The sequence below is a fragment of the Platalea leucorodia genome (genome assembly GCF_965183815.1).
Source record: "Platalea leucorodia genome assembly, chromosome: 9".
NCBI classification, from domain to species: Eukaryota; Metazoa; Chordata; class Aves; order Pelecaniformes; family Threskiornithidae; genus Platalea; species Platalea leucorodia.
The window spans coordinates 20,995,144-21,013,703 of record NC_138831.1 but is presented as its reverse complement, the minus strand read 5'-3'; the positions used below and the strand labels follow the sequence as shown (position 1 = coordinate 21,013,703).

The 18,560-nt window shown below is 50.8% G+C and overlaps 1 protein-coding gene across 1 annotated transcript in view; it reads left to right on the top strand.

Annotated features, from left to right (window-relative positions):
* RNF123 (ring finger protein 123) overlaps positions 1 to 18,560 on the top strand; it is a 50,852-nt gene that overhangs the window by 9,530 nt on the left and 22,762 nt on the right. Inside the window, exons 10-30 of the mRNA XM_082322433.1 lie at positions 116 to 222; positions 984 to 1,088; positions 1,220 to 1,345; positions 2,559 to 2,651; positions 2,846 to 2,919; positions 3,396 to 3,513; positions 3,983 to 4,082; positions 4,549 to 4,610; positions 4,694 to 4,765; positions 5,459 to 5,579; positions 6,388 to 6,489; positions 7,683 to 7,789; positions 8,253 to 8,451; positions 9,083 to 9,228; positions 9,422 to 9,505; positions 10,135 to 10,242; positions 12,962 to 13,139; positions 14,168 to 14,242; positions 14,660 to 14,747; positions 15,009 to 15,096; positions 15,226 to 15,310. Of these exons, the coding sequence (XP_082178559.1) occupies positions 116 to 222; positions 984 to 1,088; positions 1,220 to 1,345; positions 2,559 to 2,651; positions 2,846 to 2,919; positions 3,396 to 3,513; positions 3,983 to 4,082; positions 4,549 to 4,610; positions 4,694 to 4,765; positions 5,459 to 5,579; positions 6,388 to 6,489; positions 7,683 to 7,789; positions 8,253 to 8,451; positions 9,083 to 9,228; positions 9,422 to 9,505; positions 10,135 to 10,242; positions 12,962 to 13,139; positions 14,168 to 14,242; positions 14,660 to 14,747; positions 15,009 to 15,096; positions 15,226 to 15,310 (2,238 nt within the window). The remainder of the gene's footprint in view (positions 1 to 115; positions 223 to 983; positions 1,089 to 1,219; positions 1,346 to 2,558; positions 2,652 to 2,845; positions 2,920 to 3,395; positions 3,514 to 3,982; positions 4,083 to 4,548; positions 4,611 to 4,693; positions 4,766 to 5,458; positions 5,580 to 6,387; positions 6,490 to 7,682; positions 7,790 to 8,252; positions 8,452 to 9,082; positions 9,229 to 9,421; positions 9,506 to 10,134; positions 10,243 to 12,961; positions 13,140 to 14,167; positions 14,243 to 14,659; positions 14,748 to 15,008; positions 15,097 to 15,225; positions 15,311 to 18,560) is intronic.

The following is an 18,560-nucleotide window of genomic DNA, read 5'->3' as shown; positions in this document are numbered from 1 at the left end:
TGAGGTATGCGTGGGTATAAAGTAAAACAGAGACACAGTCTTTTCCTTGCACAAACAAAAGAAGTCCTGAAAGGATCAGATTGCATTTTGCCTTAACACGTGCCTACTTATCCAGTGGAAGGTTACCGCCCCTTGCAAGATCCTCCTGTTGCAGACCTAGTGAAGGCTCGCAAGCTGTTAGGCTACTTGAAGAATGTGATCCATATCGGAATAGATGTGACGGTAGGCTAATGTTACTGGGTGGATCTGTGGGGCACCATGCTGGGAAATGTGGTTCTGCACTTCTTGGCACATGGTGGCAGCTCAGGTGTTTCCATACACCTGAAAGTCTAAATGCTTGCATGCTTTTGCATGGGGCATGCATGTCCCTGGAGCTCTTCGGCTTGCAAAATGGGATTCCTGATAGTTCCAGGACTTAATTTAAATCATACTGGGCTTTGCTGTTCTCAGTCCTATGAAGTTGCATTCCCAGTATGCAAGAGGTGATGTTTGTCAGGGTCAGAACTGCTGGATTTGATTTTGCAGCCTTGAAAGAAGCTTGTTCATATCCTAAACCTTTTACTGATGTTCTGGTGCAGTGATGTGGTGAAATTCTGACAGGTCTGCCTTGGGAACTGTTTTGGCTGTGGCACTGCATCTGCTATGGTCTTGGCTTGAATGGAGGCCTGCTTTACTAGTTGACCTCCTCTGTAGGGATTCCCATTAATAGATTATCATGTACACTTGAACCCTTTTGGAAAAAACATTGGCAAGGTGCGTGCATGTGGCTGATAGTAACTGACACCTGGACTGCACTACAGCTCTCCAGAGGCATGGGCCTGGCTGCTTTGCCATCCGAAATTCCCGTGTTCAAGGTTTTTACTGCAGTCAGGCATGGGACAGCAAACAGTGGCTGCTCCAGGCCTCCCATTCATTCAGTTGTTGGTGTATGGGTGGATTGGGCTGGATCCAAGCCGTGTGTTTTTCTGGGTTTGTCATTGCAGGAGGGGAAGCTGGTGGAGAAGGACACATCCATGTGGCAGCTGCAGGGAGAACCCACAGTGTTGATTACATTAGCACACATCTTCAATTATTTCTCCCCTCTTATGGTGAGTTTTGCCTGCCCATTGCAAGCTTCTGTAGGTGCCTGTTACTGTGCTTGCAAGGGGAGGTAAACCTCAGCTTTTACTGGGAAGTGACTGTGCCTTGGAGGACTGTTGACCTGGCTCTCTGTCTGCAGTGCAAGGTGTACCTGGTGGAAGATGTGCTCATGACCTTCCTGTTGAGCATCCTTGAGCGTGGAGGGGCAGTGGAGGCCCATCCCCTTATTCAGCAGCTGCTGGATCTCATGTGGCTTCTTATGGAGGTGAGTTGCTAGGGTGCTGGTTCCTCCCCAGGGATCACAGGGAGGTGCTGACGACAGGAGCCTTCCCTAGAAAATGCTGGTAGTGATCAGCTTCTTTCCCTTCCTGGTGACAAGATCCCTTTTTTTGTGGTAGACCACCCTCTCACCTAGCTCATCTAGCTGCTGCTTCACACCCAGGGAATGAGGGTTGAATGCAGAGTAACTGGTAATGGTGACACTGGCAATGAGCTAACAAGGCATTTCTAAGCTTCTCCTACTGCTAAAGGAACTGGTGATGTTGAATAACTTCCTGCTGCTGGGAACATCGAATTTATCAATAAGAAATGAGTTGGTCTCTTGGATGTTGTTAATGCTTATGTGACCATGGAGGTCTTAAATGCCACCATGTGCCCCAAGAGATCGATCAGAGTGTGCAGAACGGGGGTGGAAATGGGCACTACACTCTCACCACCTCCAGCACACTGGGGAAAAACCTCCTCCAACTTCCCATGCCCCTTCCTTTCCAAGCTGGATAAGGTCACTCCTTCCTGGGACATTTGTTTGAGGCAGCCTTTGCTAGCCATTGGGAAGATGCTGCTGGGGTGGTTACACAGAGCCAGTCACTGCCAGGGATCTGCTTGGAGAAAGCATGTCTGTCCTTTGGGTAACAATTAACAGATACGGACTGGGCACTGGCCCAGCCAGCTGTCATGAAAAGTTTAATTGAAAAATGTCATGACCCCCTCAGGCCCATCACCTTAGCTGAAGCTGAACACCCTGGTAGGGCTGCTGTGTTTGTGGAAGAGTTGGCTCTCATCCTGCTCATTGGCTGTGAGTTGGACTCAAGAAGACAGCTCTTCCATCATCACATTTACACAAGAGTAACTTCTTTCCTTTCTGGGTTGGTTCTGCCAACACTATGTTTTGGGTAGGTTCAGGGGATACGAGGATGGGTGACTCAGCCCAACTAAATAGGACCTGGGACTTTGGCTTTTTGTAGATGACTTTTGGGTTGGTTTTACTAGTGCAGAAACTTGTTTCTGTGTAGCAAAGCGATGGCACCAACTTCTGCTTGGACTTTCTCCTGTGGAGTCAGATAGACAAATGCTGTAGGTTCAAAGCACCTGCTTTTTCGGTTCAGAAGTGAATGCTTCCTTCCAAGGTCACACTCTGGGAACTACAGTGGTTCCTGACTCCATGCTGTTGCTGTTCAATGTGTTTCTTATTTTCTCAGGAGTATGAAGTGCATGAGTGCCTCAAGCAGCTACTGATGTCCCTGCTGCGGGCTTACAGGTTCTCCCCCATCATCCCAGACCTGGGATTACAAGTGAGTTGCACTTCTGAATCCCCAGGAATCTGTGACTGGCCAGCTTCTCTTATGTCCCCTTGTCCAAAGGTACACGATGTTTTGGATGTTGCAGTTGTTTGATCCAGAGATGGCAGTTCTGTCACATTGTGCCTATTGGAGAGTCGTATCCTCTTCTGTAGATGGAGTCACTTTTGCTTCTTCTGTTTCCCTAGATTCACTACCTCCGGCTCACCATTGCAGTCTTGAAGCATGAAAAATCCAGGAAATATCTACTCAGCAATGTTCTGTATCCTTTGGGCCTCCTCTAGTCTTAGTTCTCCCTGCCCTCAATAATGCAGCCAAGGAGACTTCAAGGATCTGCAGGTCCTGGGAGGCAGAAGCCACCTCTGAGAGGTCATTTCTAATTTTTCAGGTCTCCTCTGTCTGCCTGACACCATTCTCTACAAAGTCCTGCTTTGAGGAGGGAGGGCAGTGTCGTGCAGTTCACATCCTGCTAACACAGAGGATTTCATTTCTACCTGACTGACCTCTCTAATGTCTCTAGAGCAAAAACACTTTCAGAGCAGTCCAGCTGCCATGCTAGCATTTGGGCAGCTGCTGTCATAACTGCGTGGGGCTTCTCCCAGGAGAAGGGGGCTCTGGATCTTGCAGGGCTTTGAGTGCTTTGAGTTGTTTGGAAAGGAGTCTCTCACTACAGCTCTGGAGACATGCCCTGTACCTTCTCCCGACATAGCTTCTGTGCTTGCTTTAACTTGGCCACAGCTTCGATGTGCTCCGTTCGGTTGTGTTCTTCTACATTAAGAGCCCGCTGCGTGTGGAGGAGGCTGGTTTGCAGGAGCTCATTCCCACCACGTGGTGGCCAAACCGCTTCACCAAGGAGGTGAGTAAGGGCACATCCACTAAGGAGACTGAAGAAATTTTGTGGCCTGCTGTTCCCATCATTCTCTGGCTGAGGAAATTGGATGGCCCATGTTTCCAGCTGTGTTAGCACCGGTGGACACTGCAGAGCTGTGTGAGAGCTGTATCCTCTCCATTGCCCTGTCATCTTTATTGTCCCTGTAGAGGGGACATTTTGGGGGTCTTGCTCAGGACAGGGGAGGGGGACAGTTTTCTGTGGCAACAGATTTGGAAGGGAACTTCACAGTCCTAAAGAATTACGGGTTGACTTGTGTGGCCTCAAAAGATCTCCTGCCCTTACTCATTACCAAGCCAGGGAAGGCCTGTTTAGGTGTGCTGCCATCTGCAGTCACATACATGCACGTTGTTTCAGTGAGTTTCTGCTCTCCCTTTGGCAAGACATTTTCCCTGTGCATTGATCTCCTACTAATCAGTGTCTGTCCCCCAACCAGGGCAAGGAGAGTAAGGAGGTGAAGGAGGAGAGTGCTGAGGAGAGGCTGAGGCGGCGGGCATATGAAAGAGGCTGCCAGCGGCTCAAGAAGCGCATTGAAGGTCTGAGGAAGGAGGGAAATTGCAAAGATCCCATACCTTTTGTGTAGCCAGGGAACCAGCCCTTGAGCTGTTTCCAAATCCCCTTCACTCCCTGAAGTCCAGCTGTGTTTCTGCCAGGACAGGCTGTACTGCAGAGGTGGGGGCCAGCCATGCCATTATCTGGTGGAGGGGTATGAGTGCTGGGACCTCGCTGCACAGACCTGCAGCATCCCACCATGGGACATGAACAAACCAAAATTCCCCTTTAGGGGCATTGTTTATCAGCTGTGGATGAATTTAGTGCTAGGTGGCGGAGGAGAAAATTCCCACAGTGATAGGATTAGCATTCTACTGGCACCGGTTCTTCCTGGGCCCCCTCTGCTGAGGAGGTAGCCTTTCTTCTGGGGAAAGGGTACACAGTTGGGGTTAATATGGGTAGTTGCTCTCCAGTGCTTGTTTTCTGATGGCAGATGTGTCCCCATTTTAGTGGTGGAAGGTCTCCAGGTTCAGATTCTGAAGCTACTGCTGAACAACAAGGACAGAGGAGGGGTAAGTGCCCTGTGGATCTTTTGCTACAGTATCTCCACATGACAGAACTTGTAAGGTTTACCACCTGCTTTTCCTCCTGCCAGGGGGAAGCCTCCAGATACATCTTCCTAAATAAATTCCGCAAGTTTCTTCAGGAGAACGCTAGCAACAGAGGGGTAAGTCAGAAGGCCAGCCTTCCTGGAAGCCTCACCCTGAGAGCTCTCTGGTGCCTTCATGCTGGAAGCTCTGCCCTTTTGGCTGGGCTGCTTCCAGCAGTTGATCAACTGAGGTCTAGATACGGCAGGGAGTGGGGAGGAGGGAGAAGATCTGAGGCTAGAAACCAGGCAGCTTATCCAAGTCCTGTGCAGTGATTTATGGGAAAGCGGTCCTTGGGAACAGCCTTGGATGGGAGGTTAATATCCTCCTAAAACCTCTCAGCAAGCACGGCTGTGGAGTGCTCTGCCACAGCTGGCCTGCTGGCTTTGGCATCCTCTTCACTGCTTAGGTGGGGACTGTTCTTCTGGTCCTGGATCAGGCTGTTGGCCTGCGGCTTTGGGAAGTAGGCATCCGCTGTTGCAGGAAACCCTTTCTTCACCTGCATCTCTGTGTTCGTGATCAGCCCCATCTTTCATGGTGGAGCATGTGGTATCCTTCCTCCTCTGTCAGACCAGCTTGTTGTTTCAGTGCCCAGGACTTTCTAGAGGTGGAAACTACTGCCTACCATCAGGGCTGGGCTCTCTCCCAGGGCTGGAAGCTAGAGATAATAGCAAGGCTGAGAACACAAAGTTTCTGCCTGCCCCATGTGGCCACTGGGACCCAGATGCACTTTCACACCTGCCCTGATGGTTGAACTCTTATTTTTGCCCTAGAACTTGACTGTGTTGTGCCCGCCAGAGTACATGGTGTGCTTCCTGCACCGGCTTATCACTGCCCTGCGTTTCTTCTGGGATGGCCACAAGGTGAAGACCCCTGCTGCACTGAGCAGTGAAGGTAAGGCCTGGAGGAGAAGCTTTGGGGACATTTCTGTGGTTAGGACAAGGTTTGCCTCTTGACAGTTGTCTCCAGGATGCTGGAAATTTTGTGTTTCTCATAGGTGCTTGAGCCTTCTGTCACCCTGCGTCTGTAGTTCCCAGCCATCCTGGGAAATCCTGTGTGAAGATCTATTCCAGTTAACATCCATACCTGAGACTTGCAAAGGGGCACCTGTACTGTTTGCTAGTTTCCCCTGTATGCTCTGGAGCAGAGTCCAATATTGAGGGCAGCTCAGTGATCCCACAGTCAAAGTTTAGGGAAGATATTTGTCTGTTTTCATGGTTCCCAGACTGTGGAATTAAGTGTAAACCGAGTCAGTGCCAGTTCCTTTCTCACCATCAAACCCCACCTTTCCTGTCCTGTCACGATCTGCTTGGCACTCCCTGTCCTTGCTTTAGGCTGACCTTTCTCTAGACTCAGTAAGCGCCTTATGATTCTTATGGGACTAAGTGACAGAGCTGGAGTAGCCAGGTGGAGAGCTGCTGCATTTTCTGATGATCCAGTTTCCCCCAGTGGCTGTGGCTGGGAGGGAGGTAGTGCTGGGAGGCTAGTTGTCAATTGCCGTTGGTTGCTTCTGTACCTGTGTGGATGTAATGCCTGCTTCATTGTGGAAATCACCGCTGTCTTAATAGCTTGTGCTTTTATGACAACAAAAGTTCTCACTAAATGTTAGTCCAGGCTGGGCCCTGGGGTCTGTCTTAGGGGGGCTTACATGTGTCCTATGCATGGGAGTTGTGGAAAAAACAAATCTCCTTGTCTGCTTTAGAGGCATATGTCCCTCCTCAACTCTTCTATAATGGGAAGGTGGATTATTTTGACCTTCAGCGACTTGGAGGTCTCCTGTCCCATCTTAAGAAGACTCTGAAAGGTAAGTACTCTCATTTCCAATACCTGCATCCAGGTCCTGGCTGGAGTTCACCCAAGAGACATCCCAGGGAGGGAGTCATGGGTAATGAAATGTGATTAAATTTAAGGAGAAGAGACTTGAATTTTAAGGAGATACAAGTTACGCTGAAGAAGACACTGTCCCTCTTGGGTGGAGCATCCTTTAAGTTAACAGTTTACTGTTTATGTCCCTGAATGGGGCCTGTGGCTGGTGGAGGGAAAGGGTAGTCTGAGAGTACCCTCTGGTGTGGTGCTCTTGCTGCACCACAGCCGAGGGCTGGGAGCTGTCAAAGTGCTGCCTGTCAGCCTGGCTCTGCTGGGTGTGAAGGATGTCCAGGATGTACCTGCTGTACCAGTCCAGGCAAGCAATAGCAGCCCTGTGTATGTACTGCAGCTGTGTGTTTGTATGCAGCACAGTACTCTGGCAATAGACTTTCAAAGCCTTTCTTTTGGAAGGGTTAGAAACCCCTTGCCATTCAGTCGGGCTTGGTTTGTCTCTGGTTTCTGGCTAATGTGGCACTTGCCTTTGGCTCAGATCTCTCTTCTCCTTCCCCAGTGTGTTTGCAAGATTAGAACCATTTTCCTTGTCTCAAGTTGATCCCTGGCTGTTCAAAATTAGATTACTTAACTTGAGAACCATGTAATCTCCTCTGGTCTCTTACCAAGGTCTCCCTGGCCAGCTTTAAAGACAGGGCTATAGACTAGAGGACACATTGTTCAGGCTTTGTACAGCGTAGCCATCAGCGCAGCCTTCTTCTCGGCTGAGGATGGTTTCTGGTCTGAGTCTCAGTCCTAGTGACTTGAGGACATATCATGGGACAGCATTGAAGAGCTGGATGCTTAAAAAATGGTCTCAGGCCCTGAGTTTCTTTCCCTACGCTAGTCCAGTTTGGCCCTGGTGGTTGTCTCCTATTTCCCCAGTTATTCTATTTGTTGCTGGTAGGACCAGCAGGGTGAGCAGCACCCGGCGCTGCTTGGTCTCTGCTGTGTTAGCAACGGCAGACCTATTCCACGTAAGGAAGCTGGGGGGAAGGTGAGCTTGTTCTGGTGCAGCATCCAACTTCACTGGCTGCTTCCAGCTGCCAAGAAGCAGGAAAGAGGACGAGCCTAGGGCTGCCTCATGGGAAGCGAAGGGTGATTCCTGCGTTCACAGCTGCTTTGGTGTGCTCTGTGCAGATGATCTGGCTGCAAAAGCCAATGTCCTGATTGACCCTGCGGAGCTGCAGGCAGTGACTATGGACGATCTCGATGAAGATGAGGAATCAGCAACATCAGCAGCACAGGTGAGCTGTGTACTGTTATTCATCTGCGGGGGCCCTGGTGCCAGGGCAGCAAGCAGATAAACAGCTGCACTTGCATGAGGGTCACTGGAGATCACCAAGGTCCTGGATGCACCAAGTTTGAGCAGCAAAATTTTCTTTGCTCTGCTCTCTCACTACCCACTGATCTGAATGTGCCCCCTCCCTTCCATGGCAGCTCTTGGTGCTTGCACTTGAAAGGGTGCAAGGCAACTGCAGACAGAGCAGCTTCTTGCTGTGCAGATCTGCTGCTTGTACCTGGCACGGGCCCTTACAGAAAGGAATATGCATTTGCTAACTTGGCACTGCTGGCCCAGCCATGACAGGAAGGGTATCTGCTCACCTCCCAGTGGCCACTGTGCATCTATACCAACATCCTTGCAGGGACAAGGGAGGAACAGTGGGCAGCCAAATAGTTAGAACTGTTTCTCCCTTAATTTCTTTTCAGTCTCAGCGTCCCTCTGCTGCCCTGGCCATTGGTGGAGCTCTCGCTAGACCTGGCTGGCTCAGCTCCCCCACCCTGGGCCGTGCCAACCGCTTCCTCAGCACAGCAGCCGTCAGCCTGATGAACCCACGGCGGCCTCTTGGCACTCTGGAGAAGATCAAAGTGCGCACATTAAGTGTGGAGCAGCGGACGGAAGAGGACAGTGAGTACTTGTGCTGTGTGCTAGTGTGGCCCAGGTGGTCTCTGAGAGAATGATGTCTTCCAGCTCCCAATACTCTTGAGGGGAAAGCAATCTGTTTACTGCCAGCATTGCTCCTTCCCATTCTCAGGACATGCTGACGCCCACAAGTCCACAGTTAGCCAGTTTGCCATCCTGAATATGACACTGGTGATGCTGTCACTCTGCTTGTAAGAAGACGCTGCCTTGGTTCCTGCACGTGCAGTGAGACTTTGCAGGGAGGTAGTTCAAAGGGAACTGTAGCCATGCTTGCTCTGAACACAGACCAGCCGGAGGATGATGTGTGCAGCAGCAGCACCATGGCTGTTGGGGTGGGCCAGGCAGGCCTCTGAAGCATGTACAGGGCTTGAGAAAGTGGGACTTGCACGGCCTGGGTCTGTTTGAACAGATCTGGCACGTCAGCCTGGTGCAGGCAGTGAGTGTGTTAGTGTATCTAATGGTGTGTTAGTGTATCTAGTGAATCCCGTGGGCTGGGAAGGAGCACTGTATGACAGAGGCACAGCAGGGCTTTGGCTTCAGAGAGGTGCAGGCAGAAGCTGGGGTGCCAAAATGCCTTGCTGAGAACTTCTCTCCTGTCTTGGGGTTGCATTTGCAGTTGAAGGCAGCCATGGAAATGAGGGTCTCTTACTGGGCAGACCCCCAGAGGAGCCAGACCAGCCCATCACAGAGAACTCCCTCTTGGAAGTCTTGGATGGGATAGTGATGATGTACAACCTCAGTGTCCACCAGCAGCTTGGGAAGGTAAGCGGCATGTGCTATGCAGGAATCCATTTCTCCAACCTCCGTGCTTCTACGGTGACTCTGTTTTCTGCTTATTTAGTGACTGTATGCCCTTTCCTGCTTCTCCTAACCCCCATGGGGGATCTGGTTGCATGCATATGTGTCTAGGGAAAAAAATACCCTCATTTATTGTTGGAATCTGCTTGTTTTTCAGATGGTTGGTGTGTCAGATGATGTGAATGAATACGCCATGGCACTGAAAGACACAGAGGAAAAAATCAGCCGCTGCCCAAAGAGGGTAAGTGTTTCTGGACTCCCAGCTTCCTCCTCTGGTGGAGCCTCAGTATCTGGCACAGGGGGCGATTTCCAGCCTTGGAGCGGCCAATGTCTTGGATGAGGTAGCAACCCACGCCTGGAGTTGGCAGCCATATTTCATACTGTGCCAACCCTTTGTACCACTGCCTCAAGGAACAGAGGGACTGAAGCAACTGCTTCAGCTTCTGCCAGACAAGCCGTAGCAGCTTGCAAACCTGCATGTGCTGCAGACACCTTGGAGCCAGTCACTTGGGGTGGGGACCCTCCAGTGCTGGACATGGGACACAATTGTCCTATTCCAGCTGCTGGAGACTAAGTGTATCTGATGATGCATTAAAAAAGTATCCCTGACAGCAGGTGACCCTAAGCTGCTGCCCACACTGGACCAGCAGCTGCATCAGGCCTTGTGGGCTGCAACTGAGACCAATAATTGCTCTTTATAGCGCTGCTTCCCACTCCCTCCACAGGAAGGAAGCTGACCCCTTTCCCTCCTGCCAGTACTCCCTAGCTAGCCCCAAGGTGGTACTTGCTTTTGCATTGTTTATCCCTCTCTGAAAAAGGATGCTATAAATGGGGATGACATCTACCCTCACATCTCTGCACTCTTTTCAGAGGAGAGACATCCATGAAGAACTGCTGAAGAGCCAAAAGGTCTTCTCTGAGAAGCTCAATCACCTAAGCCGACGCCTCGCCTGGATAAATGTCACCATTTATTCAAAGGTGGGCAGGAACGTAATGTAAGCAGCTCAGAGGAGACGGAGCAAGTGTGCCTCTGTATCTGTGCTGCTCGGCTCACATGTCACAAGTGTCATTTTCCCTGGTGTTGGAGCAATGCCAATGATCTGTGGGGCTTGTTTTTCCCTTCTTGTGCATCAGAGACTTGTTCCTAGGCCTGGACCTCATCCTGTCCCAGGCTTGGTACTGAAGTGTTTGTTAGGACACAGCCCAGTCTGTTCTGAGCTGCATGTGGTGCTGTAGGCTTTCCTTTGAGGCATCAGGCCTCTGCACTGCGGACAGAAGGGTGCAGGTCAAAGGCAGATTCAGTTCTCAGGGTATTTCTAGAGGACAGAGGCTACTGTGAACCATTTCCCTGAGCTGTGCTGTGCACCACAGGGTGGTCTCACTAGTGCTGCTCTTCCTTTTTTGTTCTCCCCTTCTTTGCTTGGTTCCCACATAGAGAGAGTGCATTCCGCATTTAGTAACACAGTGTCTGTTTGCACAGGTTGCACAGGTTGTCCCTTCCTTGCATTCACCATTTTCCAGGATAAAGTCTCTGGTCTGTTTTCTCATGAGCAGTTTGTGCTCTTATGCTCTGCAGATCTCCTCTTCCTGTCGTCCCTTGCATGTTGCCGTGCCCCATCTGTGTCTGTAGCTTTCTTGTGCTGGGGAAGAAGAGATGTTTCCCTGAACATGCAGTGACAGCAGGGTCTCTGGGTGTGTCCCAGGATGTAAACAAGGAGGGGAAGAGTGGTAGTTCCTATGAACACGTCTGGCAGAGCTGCAGTGGCTGATCCTGACTGGCATGCTCTTTGCTCATCCCCTCCTTCACTCCCAGAGCAGGACTGCGTGGCACAGTGCTGCGCTGCAGAAGCTCTCCAGCTGCATTAGCATAGCGCACACTTGCCAGAAAATAAACCTTTCTTCCTGGACTGCTCTTGAAAGGCTGAGGGGCATTAGCAGTGTGCATTACAGGGATCGCTGTGATGGCCCATGCAGAAACACTATTCGTGTCTCTAGATGATCTATTGTCATATTAAATGCAGGTACCTGCCTCCCATCAGGAGTGTGGTGTCACCTTTCTGGATGAATCAGCAGCATCTGGGAGTGAAGGTTACAGCCTTCCCCACTTGTGCTCCTGCCTTGGTCTGCTTGGCTGGCAGGGAGAGCAGGTCACTAGCTGGCTCGGGGTGTGAAATGTGCCTCAGGAGCCAAGTAAGCTTGCTTGGAGAAGAGTGTGGCTGCACAGAGGAGCTTGTCCATACTGCCTATATCTTCAGGGCTCCGTCTCACAGCTGTCACAGGTGCCTGCAGTTTCCCAATGGAGACATCCACCCAGCAGGCTCCTGCGTCCCTGGGACTTGTGTGCAATGGACACATCTGTATGACTGTTGCAGGCACTGCTGATGGAGAGAAAGAGACTAGTTCTGTCTAGAGGTGAAGTCCTGCTCTGTGCTGAGGTGTCAGAGCACAGGAGAGGCTGCTTCTTCCTCAGGGGAATTAGTCACTAGTTTATTCTGAGCTGAGGGATTCAAGATTAGATGAAAGAGCACACTACAGCTTAAAAACACTTTTAGTTTTAAAGTAGATAATCCTGTCTTCAAAAACATCCCCGTGGGAAGACCATTTCAGCTTATTTTATTACAACACTGTATTTATCCATCACACTGTGGATAATCACATCTTTCTTTGTATCCTCTTGGTGTAGGCTTTCTTCTAGCTTGGTAATACCTGAGATGACTTTCTGAGGTTATCAAGTCTTAATAAAACCAAATGCAGCTTTCTTTACACTAATGTTGTCTGTGTCAAGATAAAGATGTCTTTTGGTCAATTTAGTTGATTTACGCTAGTTCAGTCTAATTTACAGAACAAACCCATGTAAATCTCCCAAAGGTGGTAGCCACATACTTTAGAAAAGCCACTAAGCAAATTAAATCACTTATGTCCACCTCTGATTTTAATTTTTTTTAATTAGAAGTATAACCCTCCTCCATCTATTTTTATGCAAATTGTTATTGCTTATGGTATTTCTTGGCATTGCAGAATATGAAATAATATTTCCTCTTTTTATGACTTTGTTGGTGCTGATTTTTATAGCTTAAAGTTATGTAGATGCCCTTAAATTTCCTGTTTTTAATTTAGGACCCCCTGAGTTTTGCTTAGAGAAGCAAGAGGCTGATGTTCCTCAGAACAGTGAATCTGGTTGAATGGCTGGCACAGAATCCAAAAGGCTGTGGCTGCCTATTGCAAAGATCTGAGTTGGTATGAGCTTTCAGCCTGTTCCCATTTAATTCCTACAAAGGACCAGCTTTCTTTCCAGCAGATTTATGCTGTGTTTGCTAGTGCCTGCCTTCCTTCAGCCAGTGTACTTGGAATAAAAACTAGCACACCTATTTTGATCAGGCCTGTGTGGTCAGATATGTCCTACCAAGGACCTTCTTGGAAGGTCTCAAGGCTCAGTGAGATAAAGCCATCTGATGTCACGCTGATGACAGTTGTGCTCTGAGCTTGAGGTTGGTATAGAGATGTCTGATTATTCCTTCCACCTAAAGCTTCTGTGGCTCTGTGAAAAGACCAAATGGCACATATCTGATTAATGAACTTAGAGCAGTGGTCTGAGGAACGTCTTAGACACAGAGGTGTTTCTGAGGTCTAAGCATGGTGCTGACTGTTGAGAAGCTGGACAAAACTGAATGAGAATTGTTGTGTTCTCTCTGGCCAGGAGAAGATGCAGGATATATATTGGCTGCTGCAAGTGTGCATCCGCACCATCGAGCACGGCGACAGGACGGGTTCACTTTTTGCTTTCATGCCGGAGTTCTACCTCAGCGTGGCTATGAACAGCTACAGTGCACTCAAGAACTACTTCAGCCCTGTAAACAGCATGGAGGAACTTCCAGGTAAGGGGATGGGAAGGCCTTGCTAATTCTGGCCTGATAAAGTCTAAAGCAAGCCACATCCTTATGGTGAAGTAGTGGTAGCTGGACATCATCCCTTCTGAGTCCTTTCCTGGTTGTGATGTGCTGCACCAGTATATTGCCTGTGTGCTGTGGGGCAGGCGCTGAGTAGGTACCTGCTGGTGAGCTGTGACTGTTGCTGAGCTTAAGCAGGGAGCCCATGCCTTCCCCAGAGTTGTCACAGTGTTGGCTGTAGTGAAAATCACTGGCAGCTATGGATTTTGTTTCCAAGGAGGCACCAGGAATGGACTGGGATGCTGGAAGATGTGATTGCCCTGGCCATGTGTGCCACTGCCTGCTGGTCTCTGGGTAGGGGAAAATGTGCTGTGAGTGCAGGAATTGGGACTGCTTTCAAATGTGCCTGGGATTTGGATACATTCCTATGGAGATGACCACCCACTTGATGCCAAGAGTCTGTGTTTGGGTGGATTCCCTCTGTGCACGTTCTGTGCTTTTCCTGACTAAGTGCTCCCAGCAAGCTCTTAGCACATTGTTCTATGCTTTGCAGACCCTGTGAAGGTAAGAAGAGCTTCTGTTCCCACCAACAAGACATAGCTAAACTGTTCACATCCATTAAGTGGGGGCTGTACCTGCTGTTCAGGGAACAGTAGAATTAAGCGGTAGCAGATTTCTTCAGGGCCTGCAGGCTGGACATGGCTTTTCTGCATAGATCTAGGGTGTTATTTTTGTTGTTCAGCCTCTTCTGCACTAGGCATCTCTCCCTTGCCGTCCGACTCAGTTGCATGGTTTTATCTTTCTCCAAGTAACTGTTTTAGACTCTGCAGACTGAGGCGAGCAGCTCTGTTGGAGATGAATGTGCTTTCCCAGCTGTCTGTTTTGACAACTAGACAAAACCGTAAAGTTAGCTATAGCTGTATCCATGGCCTGTGCCATGTCCACAGGAATGCTGGGACCACAAGGCTGCCCACTGGGCCATTGGCGTGACACCTGCTCCCTCCTTCTCTTTGCAGGCTATGAAGAGACCCTGATGCGCCTCGCTGCCATCCTGGCCAAGCATTTTGCTGACTCAAGGATTGTGGGCACGGGTAAAGCTGCTCTCCTCTGCTTTGGGATGATAAAGTTGCAGGTCTGGCTGGTCCCGCTGCCAGTGGCTCACCAGACTTCTGTTGGGAGCTACCTGTTGGAATCTGTTGAGTGCTTTATGCCTCCACATACAAAGAGAGGCTGGGCACTGCCCTTGTCCAGTGTGTCCTGCTTATTCCAGGCTTAGATACATGACCTAGGATACCCTTTTGAGAACAGGACTTATGTCCCAACTATTTGCATGTCAAATCTGGGGTTACTTCTTAGCTGCCTGAGCATAGGCCTGCTCTCCCCATCACCTGGGACAGCAAGCCTCTGTAACTGTGGGTCGGTCCCTCCTTGCCTCTGGTACTCAGCTGCTCCCTAGCATGCTGCGTGTCCTTGGATATCTGGCCTAGCCCCTTCTTATTCCTCCACAGACATCCGGGACTCCTTGATGCAGGCGTTGGCCAGCTATGTCTGCTACCCCCACTCGCTGCGTGCTGTGGAGAGGATCCCAGAAGAGCAGTAAGTGCTGCCCTGCCTGTTCCTGGGGAGCTGGGGCAGGGCTGGGGTGGTGGCAAGGCTGGATGGGGGTGCACACAGGCTGCCAAGCACCACCAAGGGTCCAGGAGCTGCAGCAGGGTGCTGGAGTTGGTTTGGGGAGCCTCCTGTCACCCTTATACCAGTGCCTTTACTCTGTCCTAGCTCCATGGGTCCTACTGTGGATCTTATTTAATCCCTTGTCCCCAAACCCTTTGTGGCTGACCTATGTCTTTCAACTGGCAGGCGTATCTCCATGATGAAGAACCTTCTGGCTCCCTATGAGCAGCGACCCTGGGCACAGACCAACTGGATCCTCGTCAGGCTGTGGCGGGTGAGCGTCCTGTCTCCCTGCCCCTCTCACCATCTGGGGCTGGTTGGACACTGGGCATTTCACTTTCCAGTAGCAGCAAAACCCTACTGTTTTCCAGCCTCTAAGATCTTTCCTTATCTCTTTTGCCAGGGCTGTGGCTTTGGGTACAGATACACACGGCTCCCACACCTGCTGAAAACCAAGCCTGAGGATGCCAGCCTCCCCAGCCTGCAGAGTGAGTGGGGCAGGGGATTGACACTCAGGATTATGATGGGTGGTGAGGGAGGACTGGCTTCTTCCTCAGCAGCCGTCCCTACTGTGGGCCAAGCCAGCTGGTAAGATGGCTGCTGAAATAGGGGGATCCTGGCCAAATATCCAGGCCTGACCTTTGCAGCCAGTATTTCCTTTCCTGGACATCCCCAGTCTCTCTGCACTGGCCGATGACTCTTTTGCCTGCTGGGTGATGGGTTACATCCATCACAAGGAGGAGTTCTGCCCTTCAAGGGAAAGGAGAGACACCCAGGGCTGCGTCCTTACTGGAGCTTTACCCCAAAATGTAAGCCTGGGAGAAGGCTCTCTGATGTCCGCATCGAGCAGCTGATGTGGAGAAGAGTTGGCAAGTATGCCAAGCAGTAGGAGCCCTGTGAGAGGGAGTGGGTGCCCGAGGAGGAAGGACACTGGAGAAGTTTGCAAACAGGATGTGTTTTAACCAGGCATCTCTCTTGGAGCCTGGAAGACCCTGTCCTGCCTTTGGCATGGCAGTTTGGTTCTCAGCACTGTCACCAAAACAAGGGGTTTCTTGGCTCTGTTGCGGCTGAGAAAGACGTGGGGAGGAGAAGGTACCTTTGTTGAGCTGAAGAACATGTCCCCAGCTTCACCCTTGCAGAGTCTGGGCCTGTCTGGATACATTCCTGACGCCGCTCTGCTGTGCAAAATGCTTTGTGCCAGACGTAGCTCCTGGGGAGCTGCCCAAGGATGGGGGACAGAGGGTGCTGCAGCCTGACGTGGGCAGGCAGCATACGGAGGTGCGTGCTAATCCCTGTCCAGTGGGGAGAGCTGCCTGTCTGTTTTAACGGCACTCTTGTTCTCTTTCTTTCTCCTGCCTGTGGGTGCCCAGGAGATCTCTCTGTTGCTAGTTTCCAGAGTAAGTTTGTTGTGTGACCCTCTTTTGTCTGGTGAAGTAGCTTTAGAGAACTCCCTCCTTCCCCTTTTCTGTCTAGAGAGACCCTTCTTCAGGGGGCAGAGGGCTTCATGCAATGATTGCTTTTCTCAGTTACGTCCCTGGGAGATGCCAGGGGGACCGGTGCCCACATGGCAGTCTCTGAGGCTGCGTCACGGACCCACTCTTGCACATGTTTTATCAGGATTACCTCTGGGGTCAGAGCCCTGCTGCAGCCCGCTCATCCTTGGAGGACGATAGGGAAGCCCTGGTACACATGCAGGAGGGACCTTGTGACTGTCCCCTCACCCTCCTACCGCACAAGCAAGCTCCCAAGTGGCTGCCACCAGTCCCGTGGGGCAGTGACCAAGCTCTGCCCATCCCGGGGAGCTCTGGGGCTGGAGCAAAGTTCCTCAGCTTTCAAGGCCTCTCTCTATCCATCTCCAGATGGCTCCGCACAGTCTGAGTCCAGAGTGGGCTGGGCTGGCCACTGGGGACTTGCTCCTGGGATTGCTATTTTAAGGTGCAGCCAAATCAATAATGAATGCTGATTTAATTGAAGAGGGACATGGGACTCAGAGGTGTCCTTGAGGTGCTGCCCGGGGAAAGAGGAGGAGACGACCCCCCCGCCTTCTCACCCATCAGTCTTCACCTTGTTGCAATTTGAGCATTGGCAGGGACAGCAGGACAAACTGCTGAGCTGAAAGAAATCCCTGTTTGTCTGGGTCTGCTTCTGCAGGCCAGTCTGAAGGGAGCTTGGGCAAATGCCTCCTCTCTGGTGCTCCAGCCTTGGGGATGCTTCCTTGGAGGACTCTGCACAGGTGGCAAAGGTGGGCTGGCGCTGCCTCACGATATCCATGAAACATGCAGAGCACAGACTACCTGGTCTCCTATGCTGCCTTTTTCCCATGCTCACCAATGGTGAGCAATGAGATGGCTGCCTGGGTTAGCCCAGGGAGGGGGAGAGGGAGAGGCTCAGAAAAGCCATCTGTGTTCCTGCCTGCTCCCTGAGTTGTTCCTTAGCCCCGCTGGCACCGAACAGCTCTCCTGCAGGCAGGGCTCTACCTCCAGTTTGGCTTCTGAGAGCAGATGGGGTCTCTGTTCAGAGGCAGGGGCAGTTCTGGTCGGCAGCTGCTGTAGGAACTTGTTTTGCTTTCGTCATGGGTTGTAGGCAAGGCCGGGTGCTGTTACGGCATGCACATGGTGAGCAGCAGCGGTGGCCCTGTGCCAGGCCCAGCCTGTCTTGCTTTTACCGAGCTTCAGGGTGGCTTCAGGTTGCAGCACAGGGCTCCTCTGCCCCAGGCCTTCTCCCCACGCATCCATCAAGTGGTGGAGGGCAGGTGGGTGGGACCATGAGATTATCTAGCTGAGCTCTTACACAATGTGGGACAGAGAATTCACCCACGTCCCCTTCCCAAGTACAGCAAATTGCCTAAGCTAAAGATGTCTTTCAGGAAGAAACCCTGTCTTGATCTGACAACAGCAAAAGCATCAGCTGGTAGCAGTTAACTGTCCAAGCCCTTCTGATGGTGGTTCCTCACTCTCAGAGATAAATGCATCACTTTTTCCTGATGGGAATGTACCTAACATCATCTTCTGTCTTCCACTGCTGCTGCTCTGCCTTTCTTTGCTGGGTTAAACTCTGCATTGCAACATTGTATTCTTCAAAAGTGCTTGTGTACCAGGATAAACTCACTTCTTGGTCCTTTTTAATGGTGAAAAGAAAGTGCAGCCTCTGTGTCTTATTCAGGAAGGGGTTTTGCTTTTCTGTGAGACCCTGTGTTCACCCGTTCCATGTTTTTAGCAGCCCCAGAGTTGCCAGTGTCATGCTGGCTAGAATGCCTCCTTGATCTGCTGGTCACAGAGCCAAAATGTGCATTAGCCTGTTTGCCAGCGCTTTGCTCTGGAGGCATGCATGAGTCCCAGGTGTGTGCTGGGGCATCCTGATGCCTTGCACTCGGCCTTATTGATATCTCATCCCCTGAATGCAGCTTGCTTTCCTTCTGCCTCACCCTGCAACATTCCCTTTGGTCCTCTCTAAATACATCTTTGAACGGGCGCAGTTTACCGGTAATGTGGATCGCTGCATCCCCAGCTTACCTCTTTCACTGCTGTTTCATCAGTCCAATGGCCACAGCACGGCAGCTGTGTCACATTTACATCTGGATCCTTTTGAAAACTCAGATTAGCGTTGGGTGGAACTGCTTTGCTTCTGAATCTGGTCCATTTTGGGCTTTCCTCCTCTGTGCTCCCAGTTCTACTGTAAACGCTGCAGCATCCAGAGCCCCCTTGGGCTGCTGACCAAGTCTCACAAATAGCCCTGTTA